General features: G+C 35.8%; 1 protein-coding gene across 2 annotated transcripts in view; it reads left to right on the top strand.

The window, feature by feature from the left end:
- Positions 1-20,783, top strand: part of IL7 (interleukin 7) — a 58,256-nt gene extending 37,473 nt beyond the window's left edge. Inside the window, exons 3-6 of one of the 2 annotated variants that reach the window (XM_069601074.1) lie at positions 12,508-12,588; positions 13,624-13,755; positions 16,881-16,934; positions 19,727-20,783. In XM_069601074.1, coding sequence (XP_069457175.1) covers positions 12,508-12,588; positions 13,624-13,755; positions 16,881-16,934; positions 19,727-19,846 — 387 coding nt within the window. In that variant the 3' untranslated portion in view covers positions 19,847-20,783. The remainder of the gene's footprint in view (positions 1-12,507; positions 12,589-13,623; positions 13,756-16,880; positions 16,935-19,726) is intronic. The other variant, XM_069601075.1, reaches the window with a different exon arrangement.
- Positions 20,784-22,549: the final 1,766 nt, after the last annotated feature.

Below are 22,549 nucleotides of genomic sequence, written 5' to 3'. Positions count from 1 at the left end.
ACAACATACCAAAATTGCAAAACAGATGAAAAGGAGCACAAAATAGTAATAAATATCTGTATTATTCTAATCTCTGAACTTTAAACTAATTATATAAAAAGTATGTTATATAAAGGACACACCAGAAACAAAACAGAAAGTTATTAAAAATTCCTAATATAAAATGTAGAAACTGATCATTAAAAGAAAAACAACTTAAGAAAATGGCTAAGAAGAGGCTGTTCATAGAAAAGGAGATGCAAATTGCCAATTAAGATAAAATGATGCTTATCCTCTAGTAGTCATAGAGATGCAAATTTTAGCTATAATGAGGCACAAATTTTCACATATCAGGATTGGTAAAACTGTTAAAGGCTTATGACATCTGGTGCTGGCAAAGATGTGACAAAATGGACACATTTGCTGGTGGAAGTGTGAATCATTTGTACTGAACATAATGATTTTTAAATGGATATACTATTCCCTTCACCAAGTCTCAATTATAGAAATTAATTTTATAAAAATGCAAAAATTAATATAAAAGGAGATAATATATATATATGGGCTTCCTTAGTGGCTTAGCAGTAAAGAATCTTCCTGCCATCGCAGGAGATGCAGGTTCAATCCCTGGGTTGGGAAGATCCCCTGGAGAAGGAAATGGCAACCCACTCCAGTATTCTTGTCTGGAAAATCCCATGGACAGAGGAGCCTGGCAGGCTGCAGTGCATGGGGTGGCAAAAGAGTTGGACACAACTTAGCAACTAAATAACAACAATATACACATACAAATACACATACAAAGATGTCAGTTGTAGCACTGTTTGTTGGAACAAATATTGACTTTTTTCATCAATGAGAGAAGTGTTGAATAAACCTCAGAATACACTTAATGTAGATTATGCAGTTATTCAAAAAAGATATATTTAACTTAGAATGATAATCATAAAGATCATAATATAAAGTGAAAATAATACATAACAGATTGAAGAGTAATATATATTTTATGATCCTATATTTTAACTGGTAGAGGAACATGCTTTCATAAACCCTGTGTATCATTTATATGTGTGAATTTTGAATGCACATTACACACATGCATAGTTTTTTTTTTAAGCAAGAAGCATTGAAACATGTATATTATCATATGTAAAATTAGATAGCCAGTGGAAACTGGCCGTATGATACAGGGGGCTCAAATCCAATGCCCTGTGATAACTTAGATGAGTGGGAGCGGGTAGGAGGTGGGAGAGAGGTTCAGGAGTGAGGGGACATACATAAACCTATTCATGTTGCCTATTCATGTTGATATATGGCAGAAAATAGCATAATATTATAAAAAAGTTATCTTCCAATTAAAAGTAATTTAAAAAATATTCTTATCAAACTGCTAATTTGAATCATCTTGAGGCGGTGATTCTAGTGGGGGCAGTGGAGAAAAATTGGAAAGTTTTTCATTATACACTTTAGTATTGTTTGAATAATGACATGTAAGCAATATAGATGACACAAAAATATTTTTATGTTCAAAACAATTTAAAAAGTCAACAGACGGAAAAGCTATATCATGCCAACCAAAATCAAAATACCATAATACAAGTAGGGTGAGAAAATACTTTATTGCCCAAACTGGAAGACTTTTAAGAATGCAAGGGGGAGCTAACCAAACAAGCTGTCATTCTGGTATAAAGCAGAATGATCCCATAAAACTGGAATTCAATCTTGGGAATGTAGTCTACAGCATAGTGACTATAGTTATTAATACTGTATATATATTTTGAAAATTGCTAAGAGAGTAAATCTCAAGAGTTCTCATCATAGGAGAAAACATTTTAATTATATGTAGTGATGGATGTTCAGAGAAGCAATGGCAACCCACTCCGGTACTCTTGCCTGGAAAATCCCATGGATGGAGGAGCCTGGTAGGCTGCAGTCCATGGGGTCGCGAAGAGTCGGACACGACCGGACACGACCGAGCGACTTCACTTTCACTTTTCACTTTTATGCATTGGAGAAGGAAATGGCAACCCATTCCAGTGTTCTTGCCTGGAGAATCCCAGGGACGGAGGAGCCTGGTGGGCGGCCGTCTATGGGGTCGCACAGAGTCCGACAAGACTGAAGCGACTTAGCAGCAGCAGCAGCAGCAGCAGTGATAGATGTTAAGCTTACTGAACTAGACTTATAGTGGTGATCGTTTTGCAGTATACACAAATATCTAATTATTGAATGCTTAAACCTAACGTTATATGTCAGTTATGACTCAGTTTTTCAAATGTCTGTGGTTTAATAGAGCTAAGGCAAGAATCTATGGTTTCAGTGTATCCTGGGCCACTTAATGGGATCCTAGGTGGCAAGAGAATGTTACACTCCTGTCTTGGTATTCACCTTGTCTGGCTAAAATAACCTCTGGCTGGAATGCTGATATTAAATGACACTTTAAAACATTTAAATTCTTAAGAAATCAGATACTGTGCATGCAAGACTAATCACAGATGCAGCCATTAAATGACAGCATGTTAATTTTGTTGGTGCCCCACTTGTCTATGTAAACAAGTCCCTATAAAAAGTTTATTTTGCCAATTTTGTTTTCAAAGAGAAGTGTTTGTGTGCGCATGTGTTTGTACTATATAAAAAATATATTATGGTATGGATATGGATAGTGCTGCTATCATGTATATATTTTATATATGTAATATTTTATATTATATACTACATATATATAATATATACTTTATCAGACACCTATCCATATATGTGGATATGAATAGTGCTACTATAATTATTATAATCAGGGGAAGTATACATATGTGTATATATATATAATATGTATGTGTGTTTTGAAGTTTTAATTTTAGTGAAGTAGATTATCAGTTATATCCTTCAAGAATCATGCGTTTGGAATTTTATATAAAAAGTCAAAGCTTTACCCAAGATCACCTAGATTTTCCCCTATGTTATCTTCTAGGCTTTATTGTTATGTATTTTGGATTTAGGACTGTGATCCACTTTGAGTTATTCTGTGAAGAGTATAAGGTCTGTTTAAATTGTTTTGCATGTGGATATCCAGTTCCAGCACTGTTGAAGGGACTTTGTTCCATTGTATTTTCTCTACTCCTTTATCAAAGATCAGTTGACTGAGTTTGTGGGTTTATTTTGGGCTCTCTGTTGTGTTGCAAATAGATCTGTCTATTCTTTTGCCACTGTCACACAATCTTGATTGCTATAGTTTTTGAGTCAGTTCTGTAACTTAATCTTCTCTTTATAAATTGAGTTGGCTATTCTAGATCTTTTGCCTCTCCATATAAGTTTTAGAATTAGTTTGTTGATATTCACATAATAACTTGCTGAGATTGAGTTTATGATAAATCCATAGGACAAGTTGGAATAACAAACATCTTGACAAGGTTGTCTTCCAATCCATGAACACGGATGATCTTTCCGTTTAAGTCTCCTTTGATCTTTCACCAGAGTTGTGGTTTTCTTCATAAAGATTTTGTATATATTTTGTTAGATTTATACCTAAGTACTATAAACACTGTTGTGTTTTTAACTTCAAATTACATTTGTTCATTGCTGGTATGGAGGAAAACTATTAACTTTCGTCTTCCTTCGTACACTGCAACCTCACATAATCATTTATTAGTTCCAGGAGGGTTGTTGTTTTTGGTTTTTTCTGTTGATTCCTTAGGATTGTCTAAGTAAATTATGATGTCATATAGTAAAAAGGATGGTTATATTTCATCCTTCCTACTTTGTAAATCTTTTATTTCCTTTTTGTTTCTTATCAAATCATCTAAGATTTTTGATATAGTGTTGATAAGCAATGATGAGAGGGACATCTTTTCCTTGTTCCTAATTGTAGGAAAGTTTGGAGTTTCTCACCATTAAGTATATATTAGCAATAGGATTTTGTAGATGCTTTTATATCAAGTTAAGGAAGCTTCCCCCTATAGTCCTTACTGAGGTTTTTATAAATGAATGGGTGTTGAGTTTTTCAATTATTTTTTCCTGCTATTTATAATTTGATTTTTTTTTTTTTACCCTGTTAAAGGGATGGATTACATTCATTGATTTTTTTTTTTTTTGACTGTTGAACGAGTCGTGCATGTATGGGTAAATATCACTTGGTTATGGTGTATAATTATTTTATACATTGTCAGATTTAATTTCCTATATTTTGTTGAGGATTTTTGCATATATTTTCATAAGATATATTGATATGTGATTTACTATTTTTGTCTTATCTTCATTTCAGTTTGGTATTAGGGCAAGCCTGGTCTCATAGAACAAAATAAGAAGTATTCACTCTGCTTCTGTCTTCTGGAAGACATTATAGAGAATAGCTATGATTTCCTCCTTAAATGTTTGATAGAAATAATCAGCAAACCCATCTGGGCCTGGTGCTTTAGTTTTGTAAGGTTATTGATGGTTGAACTGCTTTGTTATTGCTGTTCTGTCACTCAGCTGTGTCCACCTCTTTGTGACCTCATGGACTGCAGCACACCGGGCTCCCTTGTTCTTCACTTTCTCCCAGAGTTTGCTCAAACTCATGTCCATTCAGTCAACTCTGCCATCCAACCACCTCATCCTCTGCTTCTCCTATTGCCCTCAATCTTTCCCAACATCAGAGTCTTTTCCAATGAGTCGGCTCTTTGTATCAGGTGGCCTAACTATTGGAGTTTCAGCCTCAGCATCAGTCTTTCCAATTAATATTCAGGGTTGATTTCCTTTAGGATTTGATCTCCTTCCAGTTCAAGGGACTCTCAAGTCTTCTCTAGAACCACAGTTCAAAAACATCAATTCTTCAGTGCTCAGCCTTCTTTATGGTCCAATTCTCACATCCATACAGGACTACTGGAAAAACCATATATGGACCTTTGTCAGCAAGGTGATATCTGCTTTTTAATACATTGTCTAGGTTTGTCAATAGCTTTTCTTCAAGAAGCAAGTATCTTTTAATTTCATGGCTGCAGTCACCATCTCTAGTGGTTTTGGAGCCCAAGAAAATAGTGAGTTTCCAAATTTTTCCCATCTATTTGCCATGAAGGATGGGACCAGATGCAAGGATCTGCATTTTTTTAATATTTAGTTTCAAGCCAGCTTTAAAGTGGGGAGATGGGGAGGGAAGCATTTTTTAGTCCGTCAATTAAGTCTCAGTCTTTTGATGTGTCTGTGCTCCTGGACTGTAAACTTTACTAGTGCTTCTTAGTGCCTACCAACTTATGTGAGAAAGGATGGACTGATCAGCAAGGATTGATATTGAGTATTTCTCTTACCCCAGATAGGTTAGACTCTGATAAAAATCACAGCAGTTTAGGTTTTGTTTTTCTAATTTCATTTTGCTTTTTTTATGGGCATAGATTTTGTACAAGACAACTTACTTGACGCCTTGGTTGGCATTGTACATTATGGATCACCACCTTCTTAAAACTATCTATTCCCCTATTTTCCCAACTTTTTGGCTTCTCTGTGTATGCCCTTGGATCTCTGAAAGTCAACTTAATGTATTTAAAAGCAAACATTTTATTCACACCATCTCTTCTACTATGCCTTATCTCAGTGAATGGCAACACAGTATATTCTGTTGCACACACCAGAGACCAAGGAATCATCCCTGGTCTGTCAGTATTCATTAACTTTAATTCTCAAATCATGTTTTAGTTTGCTTTATATATATTTCTCAAGTCAACTTAACTATCGCTACATTCTTTCCTACCACTGAGTCCAATAAACTATTATTTCAAGCACTGACTATAATAGCCTCCCATTACTTTCTTGAATCCTTCCAAACCATTTATCATGCGGGTATTAACATGACCCTTTGAAAAAGTATTTATCCATTAGTTATTAATTTGAGGATCAAGGCAAGGCTCCTTAACATGTTCTTAAGCCCCTGCATAATCTGGTATCCTCTAAATTTTCTGTTTCATATGGAACCAGTGATTTCTCTTGCTTTCTCAGCTATATACTAGCTTTCTTACTCTTTCATCCAGCAGCATATTTGCCATTGTTCCATCTCACTTACCTGAAGCCATAAATGCTGTTTTCTATATCTTTTCACCTCCTCTATTTTCTTTTTCTCTAGTTTACTCATGCTTCAGACCTCAGGTGATGTGTTCCTTTCTGAGGGAAGTCTTCACTAAAGTTCCTAAATAAAATTCTCTATAGGCTTTCATGGTAGCATATACTTTTTATGACAGTTATCAACTTGAGATTTTATTGCATTTATTGGATTGATGCCTGTCTTTAATACCAGAAGGTAAATTTCTTAAAGGAAGGAACCATCTGTAATCTTGATCACAGTTCTATCCCCAGTTACTATAAGGCACATGGTAGATGTTCAACAAGTGTTGATTGAAGAATAAATGGATGATGTTTCATTTAAGCTAGGAATTAACTACCAATTCTTAATATAATCTGACAAGCTACCTGACTAATGGTAAAATTGGTAACATTTGAAATAGGATTACAAGAACAATACAGATTACAAAACAAACTTTTCAAATTTCATACAGATTACGAATTTCATTAAAAAGAAGTTTCACTTTTCAAAGTGTCCGCCAAATGAATCTTTTTATGTCATAAGATTTGGGGGCATGAGTGGGTTGTAATAGTGATAATCAGAAATGGAAGAATATTTCTGTAGGGACCAAGTTCATGTTCAGAGTAGTAAGCCATGAGACTAACTCTTTCTTTTCTATGTCAAAACCCCAATCCTTAATCCCATATCTACAAAATAGAAGAAGAATAGAAAGGAGGGAGGCATCAGTTATGTAGCTGCCAATGAGAATCATTTCAGTTCAGTTCAGTTGCTCAGTCGTGTCCGACTCTTTGTGACACCATGAATCACAACACACCGGGCCTCCCTGTTCATCACCATCTCCCGGAGTTCACTCAGACTAACGTCCATCAAGTCCGTGATGCCATCCAGCCATCTCATCCCCGGTCGTCCACTTCTCCTCCTGCCCCCAATCCCTCCCAGCATCACAGTCTTTTCCAATGAGTCAACTCTTCTCATGAGGTGGCCAAAGTACTGCAGTTTCAGCTTTAGCATCATTCCTTCCAAAGAAATCCCAGGGTTGATCTCCTTCAGAATGGACTGGTTGGATCTTCTTGCAGTCCAAGGGACTCTCAAGAGTCTTCTCCAACACCACATTTCAAAAGCATCACTTCTTCGGCGCTCAGCCTTCTTCACAGTCCAACTCTCACATCCATACATGACCACAAGAAAAATCATAGCCTTGACTAGACGGACCTTAGTCGGCAAAGTAATGTCTCTGCTTTTGAATATGCTATCTAGGTTGGTCATAACTTTTCTTCCAAGGAGTAAGAGTCTTAATTTCATGGCTGCAGTCACCATCTGCAGTGATTCTGGAGCCCCCAAAAAATAAAGTCTGACACCGTTTCCACTGTTTCCCCATCTATTTCCCATGAAGTGATGGTATCGGATGCCATGATTTTCGTTTTCTGGATGTTGAGCTTTAGGCCAACTTTTTCGCTCTCCTCCTTCACTTTCATCAAGAGGCTTTTTAGTTCCTCTTCACTTTCTGCCATAAGGGTCGTGTCATCTGCATATCTGAGGTGATTGATATTTCTCCCGGCAATCTTGATTCCAGCTTGTGTGTCTTCCAGTCCAGCATTTCTCATGATGTACTCTGCATAGAAGTTAAATAAGCAGGGTTGACAATATACAGCCTTGACATACTCCTTTTCCTATTTGGAACCAGTCTGTTGTTCCATGTCCAGTTCTAACTGTTGCTTCCTGACCTGCATACAGACTTCTCAAGAGGCAGGTCAGGTGATCTGGTATTCCCATCTCTTTCAGAATTTTCCACAGTTTATTGTGATCCACACAGTCAAAGACTTTGGCATAGTCAATAAAGCAGAAATAGATGTGTTTCTGGAACTCTCTTGCTTTGTCCATGATCCAGCGGATGTTGGCAATTTGATCTCTGGTTCTTGTGCCTTTTCTAAAACCAGCTTGAACATCTGGAAGTTCACAGTTCATGTATTGCTGAAGCCTGGCTTGGAGAATTTTGAGCATTACTTTACTAGTGTGTGAGATGAGTGCAGTTGTGCGGTAGTTTGAGCATTCTTTGGCATTGCCTTTCTTTGGAATTGGAATGAAAACTGACCTTTTCTAGTCCTGTGGCCACTGCTGAGTTTTCCAATTTGCTGGCATATTGAGTGCAGCACTTTCACAGCATCATCTTTCAGGATTTGAAATAGCTCAACTGGAATTCCATTACCACCACTAGCTTTATTCATAGTGATGCTTTCTAAGGCCCACTTGACTTCATATTGCAGAATGTGTGGCTCTAGGTGAGTGATCATACCATCGTGATTATCCGAGTTGTAAAACTCTTTTTTGTACAGTTTTTCTGTGTCTTCTTGCCACCTCTTCTTAATATCTTCTGCTTCTGTTAGGTCCATACCATTTCTGTCCTTTATCGAGCCCATCTTTGCATGAAATATTCCCTTGGTATCTCTAATTTTCTTGAAGAGATCTCTAGTCTTTCCCATTCTGTTCTTTTCCTCTACTTCTTTGCATTGATCACTGAAGAAGGCTTTCTTATCTCTTCTTGCTATTCTTTGGAACTCTGCATTCAGATGCTTATATCTTTCCTTTTCTCCTTTGCTTTTCGCCTCTCTTCTCTTCACAGCTATTTGTAAGGCCTCCCCAGACAGCCATTTTGCTTTCTTGCATTTCTTTTCCATGCGGATCGTTGATCCCTGTCTCCTGCACAATGTCACAAACCTCATTCCATAGTTCATAGGCACTCTATCTATCAGATCTAGACCCTTAAATCTATTTCTCACTTCCACTGTATAATCATAAGGGATTTGATTTAGGTCATACCTGAATGGTCTAGCGGTTTTCCCTACTTTCTTCAATTTAAGTCTGAATTTAGCAATAAGAAGTTCATGATCTGAGCCATAGTCAGCTCCTGGGCTTGTTTTTGTTGACTGTATAGAGCTTCTCCATCTTTGGCTGTAGAGAATATAATCAATCTGATTTCAGTGTTGACCATCTAGTGATGTCCCTGTGTAATCTTCTCTTGTGTTGTTGGAAGAGGGTGTTTGCTATGACCAGTGCATTTTCTTGGCAAAACTCTATTAGTCTTTGACCTGCTTCATTCCGCATTCCAAGGACAAATTTGCCTGTTACTCCAGGTGTTTCTTGACTTCCTACTTTTGCATTCCAGTCCCTATAATGAAAAGGACATCTTTTTTGGGTGTTAGTTCTAAAAGGTCTTGTAGGTCTTCATAAAACCATTCAACTTCAACTTCTTCAGCATTTCTGGTTGGGGCATAGACTTGGACAACTGTGATACTGAATGGTTTGCCTTGGAGATGAACAGAGATCATTCTGTTGTTTTTGAGATTGCATCCAAGTACTGCATTTTGGACTCTTTTGTTGACCTTGATGGCTACTCCATTTCTTCTGAGGGATTCCTGCCCATAGTAGTAGATGTAATGGTCATCTGAGTTAAATTCACCCATTCCAGTCCATTTTAGTTCGCTGATTCCTAGAATGTCGACGTTCACCCTTGCTATCTCCTGTTTGACCACTTCCAATTTGCCTTGATTCATGGACCTGACATTCCAGGTTCCTATGCAATATTGCTCTTTACAGCATCGGATCTTGCTTCTATCACCAGTCACATCCACAACTGGGTATTGTTTTTGCTTTGGCTCCATCCCTTCGTTCTCTCTGTAGTTATTTCTCCTCTGATCTCCAGTAGCATATTGGGTACCTTATGACCTGGGGAGTGCCTCTTTTGGTATCCTATCATATTGCCTTTTCATACTGTTCATGGTGTTCTCAAGGCAAGAATACTGAGTTGGCTTGCCATTCCCTTCTCCAGTGGGCTGTAAATAGACAGTGGTTCACTTAGAGCACATGTGACCATGAGTGTCCAATTAGAATAGGCATATCGAAGGCATGTTGGCAAAAACCAGACAAAAGTGAATCTTAGGGAAAAAAAAAAATCAAAGAAAATATACAAAGAAAAAGTGAAATAGAAATCAATTTTGTAAATAGTTAGTGTTTTTGAGGAAGAGACTGATATGAATGCAACAGAAAACTTTCCAAGATAGAAGAAAACTATGCTGCAATGAAAGATGTAATTCTACAAATGGAAAGGACATTAGGTGTTTCAGGAACAACATAGATAATGTTTTTACTGGAGAATATTGAGTTCATAGTCAAGGTGATCTTGGATTGTCTCTTATTTTTCATTTCATAATAAATATGAATATTCAAATATGTCAAGATCCCTTTAATAAACTATTACTGATAAAGTAATTCTTCTATTTTCTAAATTGAAAGATGGATGTGTAAGCTTCTTTCCAACTCTATGATTCTATAAATCTTAGTCTGAACCATCTTTTTCATAGGGCTTAAATGAAAACAATTGCAGAAAGCAACTGTAGTTGTTATTTATGTTTATGTTAAATTTATTCATAAAATGCAAACTAAAGTTAACTATTCAGTTATAATTGTGACTTCTATAGGAGTCAGCCTTTTATGTCAACCTTTTAAGTAACAGTTTTATCTACTGCTGCAAACATTTGACAAACAAATCACCTGGTACAACATTACCTTTCTGTATCTGCCCAAAATGAGTCTTGTTTAATACATGGAGCAGTGGCTTAACCAATATGGCTTTTCAAATATTCATGTCTCACAATTTATTAAAATGCTCAAAGAAATAGATACTATTTCATATTATAATTTTTGGTAAATTGAAAAATGGCATACAGATTGGCTGCATATTTTTTAATCTTTTTTTTTTTTTTTGAGGCATTGCATGGCAAAAACAAGGTTTTCCCAGGTGGTTCAGTGGTAAAGAATCCACCTGCCAATGCAGGAGACGTAGGTTCAATCCCTAGGTCAGAAGATCCCCTGGAGAAGGAGACAGCAACCCACTCCAGTATTCTTGCCTGGGAAATCCTATGGATAAAAGCCCCTGGCAGACTACAGTCCATGGGGTCATGAAAGAGTTGGACATAACTTAGCAACTAAACAACAATAACATGGCAAAAACAAAATGCATGTCTTATCAGAGAGAAATGTATGAATGATTTATTGTCCTTCTTGAGGTTAAATATAAGTCATTAGGAAAATGAGAGAACGTTGGAGAACATTAATTCTCCACTATCTTTTCAGGAATGTGTATTAATATAATGGCAACATGAGGATAGTTATAGAAAATATATCTATTTGCACTTGAGGTATTTTCAGAATGACTAGGATGGTTGGTGCTAACAAATCTTGTTTATATAAGCACATTTTTACAAACATAAGAAATGATGTACAAGTGTCAAGCAATACAGCATCTGCCCTTTATATCAAATGGCACAAAAAAAATGCAACTTTTTTTTTTTAATCTTTGTTTTCCCATTAAGCTTGGCAGAGAAACTTGTACACTGATCTGTAGGAAGTGCTGAATGGTTAAACGAGTGATTACATGTTCAGGCTGTATAATTCTTACAGGCAAAATAGATTATATATATATATATATATTTAAAGTCAGGATAAACGCAGAGACTATTTATGCTTTTCACAGGTAAGAAGACTAATCCATATTTTTCTGAGAGGCAGATGAAGATTAGAAGCCCATGATTAAATCCTGCCATTACTCCAAGTTTTGTCTGTTTCTTTGATGACAACACATAGGTTAAGATTGCTTGATAGCAGCTTTGATTATCATGGAATTGCTAGTTTGCTGGACAGAGCTAGTCCAATCCTGTGCATAAAGAATCTGAATCCTTAGGAAATTCTAATATGTCAACTGTATTCTGGATTCAGGTAATCCCCACCTTCGAAAGATAAGAAATTCCTTAGATAAGAAAAATGAGAATGTGCCAGTCTGCCTTCCCACTCCTACATGACAATACACACATTCAATCTCACTTTTTCACAGCAAAATTCTACCTCAAACATTGCCAACCAGATTAAAATGTTGTAGAATGAATTTCAACTTCACTCTGTCAAGTAAATTATTCTTAATTCCCTTTGTCGCTGTTTGATTGTGTCAGGAAACTGGATCAAATAACTGCTTAAATTAATCTCAACTTCATGATTTCAAAATTTATAGTGTTTCCTATATAGTGAAAGACTCCTTTTGACCCCATGGACTGCAGTCTGCCAGGCTCCCTTGTCCATGGAATCATCCAGGCAAGAATACTGGAGTGGGTTGCCATTCCCTTCTCCCATATAGTACAACTCCTATATAGTAGAACTACTATAATAGATACTTTCATTACCCCCTTCCAAGAACCAGTTTCTCTCATTTCTTGAATTAAGCTATGGAGTCTAGGGAAGCTCTTTTTAAGGGTTTGTGTATATACTTGCTTATTCTTCAGATATAGAAAATTATTCTTCCTGCCTAGTCAGCTGAGCCAGGTTGTTTTCCTAAAAATGCACATATAAATACCAAATATCATAACATTGTTATTTTTATAATTACAACATACTAGAAAGGTCCCCAGTTTAACCATATTATTTTATATTATTTATTACAGGACAACATGATAAACTTTGATAGCAATTGCCTGAATAACGAACCTAACTTTTTTAAAAAACATTCATGTGATGATAATAAGGTAATGACAATTATTTGGAGTTTATATGTCATTTGAGCTTGATATCATAGAAGTTTATATTTCCTGTATCTGTTTATTATATTGATTATTAATGACATAGTCTTTTGGTTCTAACCTGACAATTCCCATTGATATATTGTTATATTGTGGTCTTTCATACTTTTATTTTACAAATTGCCCTATACTTATTTGACAAATATTCCTTTCAATTTTAGCATTGTGTTTTTCACCTTGAAAACAGTAGAACTGCTGAATTCAAAGATACACATCTCAGTTCTGAAACATTTATTCAGGAAAATGCTTGTCAGAATGACTGCTTGCATATACACACATAATTGATGGGCATAATTTAGTTGTACACATTTTAAAATTTTTTCTTTCAATATTTTCTTATCTTCAAATCATTACCTCCTCTATTTGGTGTAATGTTACAATTTACAGAATTTTGAATAAAAGTTTGTGTCATCTCTTTCTTCAGAAACTAGTGTGCTATTCAAGTCTTTTCGAAACTCACAATAACTGAGTTAACCTCATGGCATTTGAGTGTATCCATAAATTCCTAAAAAAAATTCCTTAAAGTATTTGAAACACTTGTTTTAGGAAAATAGGCCCTTTATTATTGCCAGTTATTCATCCATATCTCCAAAGGGGCAAATACAATAATAATAAAAATCACACATACCTTTTATTACTGCTGCTTTCAGAAGCGCTCTCCTTTAGTTATCTTGTTTAAAACTGAATAAACTTATGTGCTCACTCATAAGCGATAAGATCATACATAACAAAGAAAAGAGAGTTTAAAAAGTCACATAATCATTAAACTGAGTTCTAGGCACTTTAGGCTGTCACCTGGGAGCTAACCAGTTTCAGTTTAATTGCTCATCAGTCATGTGATTAACTGGAATAGAAGAAAAGTGGGGTGGAGGTGGGGCATTATTTGGCAATACAGTTCTGGCTTTAGGCTCTTTAGAAAAGCTTATCATTTCTTAATATTTTATTTGAACCACAGCCCTTCTGATGTTTTTTCTATAATAGGAAGCTTCATTTTTAAATCGTGCTGCTCGAAAGTTGAAGCAATTCCTTAAAATGAATATCAGTGACGATTTCAAGCTTCACCTATCAACAGTTTCACAGGGCACACTGACCCTGCTGAACTGCACCAGCAAGGTAAGCTGAGGACTATTTACTTTGAGCCAAAATATAAACTCCTCCCGTGATAGGATACTATTATTCTCTGATGATCATAAGCATTAAGAGGGAAATCCAAGTGCTTATAAGAAAACTAAAATGCATTTACTCAATTCTAGAAGAGGAAAATTTCAACTTGTAAAGTACCTATTCCTCTTTTGACTAGGGCAAAGAAATCATTTATAAAAGGGGACTAAAAATAAAAAAGGGTAACACTGTAAATCAACTATACTTCAATTAAAAAAGGAAAACAAATCAATGAAAGAAAATAATAAATAGTACTGCCATGGGCTTCCCTCATAGTTCAGTTGGTAAAGAATCTGCCTTCAATTCAGGAGACCCTGGTTTGATTCCTGGGCTGGGAAGATCCACTGGAGAAGGGATAGGCTACCCACTCCAGTATTCTGGCCTGGAGAATTCCATGGACTGCCTAATTCATGGGGTCACAAAGATCGGACACAACTGAGCAGCTTTCACTTCACATTGCCATAGTAACTTTCAAGGAGGCTAGTAATAAGTTGGACGAGGATGGTAAATTTTTATTTCTAGAATATCTTAATTTTAATCCATTTATGTACATATTTGTAAGAACTCAGAACCTATAAAAATTCATCAAACATTTAACAAATATCTTTTTATATAAAATTTGAGTGTACTTATGTCCAACAATTTTCAGTTTTTTTGCCTCAATAATTTTGATAAGTACAGGGCTAATTTTTTCTACTTCTCTATTAGCAGTTATGAAATATAAGCAATAAAACAAAATTTGGAAGACATTATCTTGGGACTAGACAATTTCTTCACCTGCAAAGTGGAGAAAAATATAGTATCTGCATTATAGGATGCTGAAAAGGTTAAGTGTTAAATGATATAATGCATATAGCATGCATGCATGAGAGCTCAGTCATGTTCAACTCTTTGCAACCCCATGCACTGTTGCTTGCCAGGCTCCTCTATCCATGGGATTATCCCATCAAGAACACTGGAGTGGGTTGCCATTTCCTCCTCTAAGGGGTCTTCCTGACCCAGGGATCAAACCCGTATCCCCTGCATTGCAGGTGGATTCTTAACCACTGAGCCATCTGGGATGCCTGCTTTATACTAAAAAGCTTCAATAAATTTTTATTATTACTTTACTCTTTCTTTAGGAATTTTACCAGCTGCCATATAAAGCCAAAATATATATTTAAAAAATTAATCTTATATTTAACAGTTTTATGATAGAAAAAGGATTGTTTTTTTAAAAAATTTAGTACCAGTAGTTGCCCACAGAAGGTAAAATGTCATGATTGTCCTTGAGCCCTACAGACAGTGATGAAAATACATGTTGGACCTTAATAAGTTGGACTATTTCATTTATCATCATGGTTATTTACTTCATGCAAGCCAGCCTCCTCCTGGTAGTGTTTTTGCCAAGCTTATTGCCAATCTTGTCCCCTTACTCATGTTAATTTCTTATATAGAATTTCTTCTGTTCTGTTTTCTATATACTTGATCTCTCCTGTTCTATCTATACATCCTTCAAGGCAAAGTTTAAAATTCATGAAGAGCTTATATTTCAGCTCTTAATCCTTACTTATAACAAATGATTTAAAGTACAGTCAGCAGGAAGAGAGGGAAGGACTAATTGAGAAAGTAATATTGACATACATATACACTATCATGTGTAAAACTGGTAATTAGTGGAAAGCTTCGATACAACACAGGGAGCCCAAGTCTGGCACTCCGTGATGACCTAGAAGGGTGGGATGGGAAGGGGTAGGGAGGCTTCTGAGAGAGGGGATATATATAAATACTTATATTTATTTATATATATATATATATATATATGACTGATTCACGTTGTTTGGCAGAAACTGATACAACATTGTAAAGCAATTATTCTACACTTAAAAAACAAAAAAATAAGGAGGATGACATAAAAAAAAGTACAGTCAGCCTGTCATAGCCATTGGTTCTGCATTCTCTTATTCAACCAACTGTAGATCAAAAATATTCAACAAAAAAAAAAATTCCAAAAACTTCCAAAAAGCAAAACTTAAAATCTGTCAAGACACATTTACAACTATTTATGCAACACCTACATTGTGTTTACAACTACTTACATAGCATTTACATTGTACTAGGTATTATAAGTAATCTAGAGATGATTTAAAGTCTACAGGAGGATGTGCCTGGTTATAAGCAAATTCAATGCTATTTTATATACGGAACTTGAGCATCTGTCCTTGGATTTTGGTATCCACCACGGTCCCAGAACCAATCCCCCTACAAATACAGAAGGGTTACTGTACTATCTTATGCAGGAATGAGAAGTTCATTTCATGTTGCTTACAAATGCAATTGCTTAGTAATGCCTTATGTTGAGTATAAGTTTCAAGTCAGGGCTTAACTGAAAAGACTGCAGAGCAAACTAGCAATCTCACCTCTTGGAATAGGAAGGGTTAAAGGTCATAGGTATGCTATATGTTTGCAATTCTTTCTCTTGTGTGAGGAACTTTGCATGGATCACCATGTTCCAAAATCAACTAATTTTAGAGAGAGAAATAACACGAAAATTTAAATCTTGATATTAAAATGGTTACAAAATTAACTGATACAATCCACTTTTTTCTTGTAATGAGAAGACAAGATATTAAAGATGGTTAACTACACTGAATTTTCTTCATGAGTCAGGCATGCTACAAGCTTTTTATTGTTGTGTATTTCATCTTGCTTCTGATGGGTAAAGTTTAATAAAATTTATGGTTAGGATTTAACAACTTAGTGCAATATCATTTTCATGTTGACTGAAATTCTAGTTTTGTCTCTGTTAGTATACCCTTCCATGTTTGTTTTTCAGATCTCACAGCAATTAACACAGTGCTGGACACATGTGCAAAATTATGAGTCTAGGTTATTTGGAGGACTAACCTTTCTTGTTTCTCCCTTTTCTCTGATATTTCATAATATTTCTAAATGAAATTAGTATTCTGCCATACTAACAATTTAGATTCTCAAGTAGATTACAGAGCTGAAGGTAATATGAAATTTAGCAGTTATAATAATGGAAGGAGTAATTAAGGACTAATAATCAATATTATAAATATGACTTTGTTTTTAAGGGTAAAGGAAGAAAACCACCTTCCCTGGGTGAAGCTCAACCCACTAAGAATTTGGTAAGAGTTACCACACCCTCCAGATGTTTGCCTTCAACAGCTTGAAATAACTCCAGCATCCTGATACAGCTCAGCCCTGTTAAGGAAACAACAAAGCAGAAGTCCTCATACATGACAAGCTTTCAAAATAAATGAATCAGGAGGGCCGTAAGGCCAGGCCTCAGAGCAGCGCTCTGTAACCTTTGGGTGGTGGGCTGGAGCCAGTGTGCACCTCTCTTCCCAACTCCATGTTCTATGTTGTCGTTTTAGTAGTTTGGTATTGTCTACAGGCATGAGGGGGCTTCTTAGGTGACATTAGTGGTAAAGAACCTGCCTGCCAATGCAGGAGACGAGACGTGGGTTCAATCCCTGGGTCAGGAAGACCCCCTGGAAGAGGGCATGGCAGCCCACTTTAGGTTCTTGCCTGAAGAATCCCATGGACAGAGGAGCCTGGCAGGCCACAGTCCCTGAGGTCGCAAGAGTTGGACACGACTAACAGCTTGTGCGCACACATGGGCTGGAGACCATGCAAACTGGCAGAGGCCAATGTGAAGGCAAACATCTTTTCTATCAGCTTTTCGCTCAACAATTTCTGAATGTTTCTCTTTGAATTGTTTCCTTTTATAAATTGTTGGTTTTGAAAATAGTCATTATAATATTGGTAAAGTGAGATACCACTTAGAAATTGGACCTCTTTAAACTGCATTTTTAAAAACCACTATTTTAAAATTAAAGAAGCTAGGGAAAATGTCAGAGCATTGATTTTTTAAAAAAGAAAATTAAAACCTCAATAGGTAATAGGCAAAGGACATGACCAAACTATATAGAAAAAAATAAAATAGAAAACAAGATACAAATAAAAAAAGTGACCTTAGTAAAGAAATGCATATTAAAAATGAGGACCCTTTTTAAATCTATTTTACTCGTACAGATTATACAATATATTAGTGTTGTTTTGTTGCTTAGTCTCCTCTGTCCATGGGATCTCCCAGGCAAGAATACTGGAGTGGGTTGTCATTTCTTTCTGCAGGGGATCTTCTTGACCCAGGAACTGAATTCATGTCTCCTTCATTGGCAGGCAGATTCTTTACTACTGAGCCACCAGGGAAGCCCATACACTATATACTGTATATGTGTAATAGTGCATGAATACTCTATATCATATGTACACACATTCTATTAGATTGTTACACAAAATTATATAGCAATGTGCAAAATATTTATGAATGAAAAAGAATATTTCACTAAATGTGACAATAATATATTAACTAGAATGAGGCATGGAAAAATACACACACCTGGTTCATGACAGCAATAGATTCTTTTTTCACATTTCCATTATTATGTTATTTGACCACTCTGTGCGTGTTAGTCATCAGTCGTGTCTGACTCTGTGTCTCGATGGACTGTAGCCCCACTAGGCTCCTATGTACATAGAATTTTACAGGCAAGGTTACTGGAGTGGGTTGCCATTCCCTTCTCCAGGAGATCTTCTCAGCCCAGGATAGGAGTATGGAAATCCCTTACTCCTCTTAGAGAAGCAGAGTGAGTCTGTACACCCTGACACTCAGGAAGCCCTAGGTATTCCAACTTAAAGTGGAATAGTTGAAATGAGTAGTGTCAATATACGGAGTGCTTCTGGCTAAGGGAATTTGGAAAGAAAGTTTAGAAAAAGGAGATAACACCTGTGTGCCTGAAATTACAGACATAAAATCATATTTGTCTTTTTAATGAATGTTTAGTCTTGGTCTACGTAGAAAAGTCATGAAATGTTCATGTCTATGTATTTCAAGTCTGCTAGTCACATAAACTTCAGTTTATACTTTTTAAAGATATTTTGGTATATGACTTTTTTACTTTACTTCCTCACACCCCTCGCTCTGTTCTGTACAGGAATCTTGCATCCAAACCCTGAGACATTAGTTAATTCTGAGACATTAATTCACTTCTCAGGCATCCAGAGTCCACATCTCTGGGACTCATGAAAATATAACTGAGGGTACGCACAGCCACTCTCTTCTACGTATGTTACATATCAGGTGTCTCTTTCTCCACTTTCTGTAGGTTGTACAGGTAGCCCATTTGAAGATTTCTGACAGAGTAGGAAAGCTAGCTTATGAGGCAGGCATCTTCCATTCTCTAGTGAAGACTAGGGAACAAACTTAATTGGGATATATATATATATTAATAAGGATATATCCTTACTAATCATCTTTGCCAAAATAAACTGAATATTTTCAGTATTATTTCTTCCATAAAAATATTTTTCCATTGGGAAAAAAAAAAACTCAGCTGAATAATGTACAGATTTGTCTCACAAAAGTTTAAACAGTGCTCTTATGTCCACTTATGTTGCACTGGTAAAAATGGTGGCCACCTGACATAGCTCTTTAATCCTAAATTTTAAATCATAACAACCTTGTATATCCTACACATCAATGACTGCAGCTAGGAACCATAATTTTTAAAAATGTCATTCAATGTTCTCCTTTTTTAAAGATTCTTTTGATGTGGACCATTTTTAAAATTTGCTACAATAATGCTTTTATGTTTTGGTTTTTTGGCCACAAGCTAAGGATCCTACAAGGCTTGTAGGATCTTAGCTCCCTAACCAGGGATTGAACCAGTACACCCTATACTAGAAGGCAAAGTCTTAACCACTGGGACTACCAGGGAAGTCCCAAGATTCTTCCTTTTAATTACGAAATTGTTAGTATAACCTAGTATAGTGGAAACAGATTGAATGTTTTGCAATGTGTCTTTTTACTAAAATGTGAACTTAAAACCTTTTTTTTTTTTATATATTTCTCTAGGAAGAGAATAAATCTTTAAAGGAACAGAGAAAACAGAATGACCTGTGTTTCCTAAAGATACTACTACAAAAGATAAAAACTTGTTGGAATAAAATTTTGAGGGGCATTACAGAACATTGAAAATATGGAGTAGCAATATAAAACCTTGAGCTTTATTTGTATCCTCCAAGAATCTATCTGCTCATGCAATTTTTGAGGGCAGAATGCCTCCTGGAAGTTACTGAATGCATCCTGGTTAAAACAGATTACAGCAACTGAGAAATCCTTACTGTAGTACCAGATGATGGACCTAAACAATGGAAACCAAATGCTGCAATCAACAAAACTATTTCACACATATGAGGACATATATTAATTCGTATTAATTCTGAACAGTTTAAGACAATCCATGTAAGGTATTAGTTGCAATAATATTTTTTAAATGTGTTTAAAATCTTCAGAAGATATATAAAAGATTTATAAATTCTGTGAAGTATATAAAGGTTATGAGGGTTAAAAATTAACATTTCATTATTACCAAAATATATAGTTTTATGCCCATTATGCATCAGTATACTGCAATGAGAGTGGAAACTGCTGTCGTCTGTGCTGGAAATGTTTCAGAGTTAACAGTGAGATATGGATAAGGCCCATGAGAATGAGTCATGTAAAGAAGCCGTAGCATAAAGGAATCCAAGATGATTGAAAGATATTAAGAGATGTAGTTAGACATGAATGTATAATACAGTGCCTTTGATAAATGATACTATAGATGTTTTAAAATTAAAATAAAGAACAGTTTCACAAAACAGAAAGTCACCTGCTCTAAGGATGCTAAACCATAGCACTGGGTTACTTTTGTCATTTATGTGTAATAAAATTTGTCTACATGAGTTTGCAATTTGGGAAGTATATTTTTAAGAGAATAATATATGTTGGCCTTTTAATTAATGGAATGTGTATATTTAATTTTGACACAGTATCTGTATATAAAAATATTTTCATACAGTATTACAATTGCTTACTTTGGATAACATTTCTCCTTTGATAATAAATGACCTATGTATTAACACTGTCAGATTCATTTAATTAATCCCAACAAGATTTTTTTTTTGGTCAAGCCATGTGGCTTATGGGATCTTAGTTCCCCCATGAGGGACTGAACCTGGGCTCCCTGCAGTGGAACTGCAGAGTCCAAACCACTGGGTCACCAGGAAAGTCCTTCAAAAGAATTTTTTAAGCCCAAGATTTTTAATACTGCACCATTATTTGACTTTTCACATCCATTGAAATATAATCTTTAATCTCTTAACTATCAAGAATGTACATGAGACTAGGACCCCCAAACTAAGTAAGAATAGGAACACTACTTTACTCCCTGTTTTTGTCACGGCCTGAAAACTAGCTTATGAGGCAGGCATCTTCCATTCTTAAAAGTGAAGACTATTGGCAAATCCTTCTAAGCTTAGATTTGCCAATAGTCTTCACTTACAAATGGAATTGAAAACACTATTCTAGGCAGATCAAGTCTTCTAAAATAGCCACTGTGGTCTCATCATCACCTGCGTCAGAGCTGACTGACTTATTTAACCTACAGACAGTGCTCAGGTGCCATCCTCAATGTGTGGAGGTAAGACCTTCCTCTCAGTTCACGTCTGTCTCTCAGCTTCTCTTTCTCTTCTCTTTCTGTTGTGCCCCCAATTCACACAGAGTTTCCTCCTCACTGGTGCAGACGGTTGTATTGAGTTGTACACAGAGTTGTACAGAGTCACTGATTATCTCAGTAATGAGGCAGTGAGCCAACTAGGTTTTCTCTTTGGTTTTTTATTAATTCCAGAAAAGGGAGTTTACTAACACTTTTTGGGAGCAACTGATTCTTCACCAAGCTTTTCCTTCAGACAGACTTTTCAAAGAAGGCTATGTTTCCTCCCACCACAAAATAGGCCAACTATGTGCCACACCTCCACCCTGAAGAACTGGTGCTGTTGGTAAACCATCAGCTATGAAGAGAGGACATTTTAAGTTTCTAAAGGGAAACTCTTAAAAAGTGTTCTTGAAAGTGTTTCCATGAAGGCTGTCTATAATGTTCCTAACAGGGTTGAGATTGTGACAAAATAAGGAGCGATTATTTAAAAATACTTCATTAAAAATTATTAAAATTTTCCTTTTTAACTACTGACTTTCATTTTTATCATTTGTTTATGATAGAATTGAATTGTACAGAAAACTCACATCCCAAAATTCTTATTCAGCATAGTGTGAAATTCATGGAAAAAACCACCAGGCTTTTATGACTGTATTTCTATTTCCTAGCTACTAGCAAGGTAAGTAAAGACATGGCAGATTGGTTAGTAATGATCTTGGATACTACATTTTTTATTATTTCTATCACCTAATTAGACTTGTTTTATTTCAATGGACACTGTCTTTCAGATATGTATGTGGATGCCTTAAATCAGCACTTTTTAAAGACTGTCACAAGAAACCCTCTATAGATTTAAAAAAAAAAACAAAACCCTGAGTTCTGAGATCAGATAATTTTCTCTTGGAGATTCAAAATTCACATATTAAAAGCTCTGTAAACTCATAAAGTGTTTTTAAAAGTTTAACATCAAGATAGCATTTCCAAAATTGATTACAGAACACTTTTATGTAAAAACCACTAACCTAGCACACTTGGAGGAATATTGCTTTGTACAAAGAGACTCGGTTAAGAGTCTTTTAAAACAAGCTCTAAAGGAATTTGGTGAAGTAAGAGATTTTCCTTTCAGGATTAAGGAGGAGCCACCCCGTGCCTGAGGCCAGGGGCAGCGGCTGGGAGGAACAACCCAGTATCCAAGGAGC

The sequence above is a fragment of the Ovis canadensis genome, chromosome 9 (genome assembly GCF_042477335.2).
Source record: "Ovis canadensis isolate MfBH-ARS-UI-01 breed Bighorn chromosome 9, ARS-UI_OviCan_v2, whole genome shotgun sequence".
Lineage (NCBI taxonomy): Eukaryota > Metazoa > Chordata > Mammalia > Artiodactyla > Bovidae > Ovis > Ovis canadensis.
The sequence above is the reverse complement of the archived record's forward strand: the minus strand, read 5'-3'. Positions and strand labels throughout refer to the sequence as shown.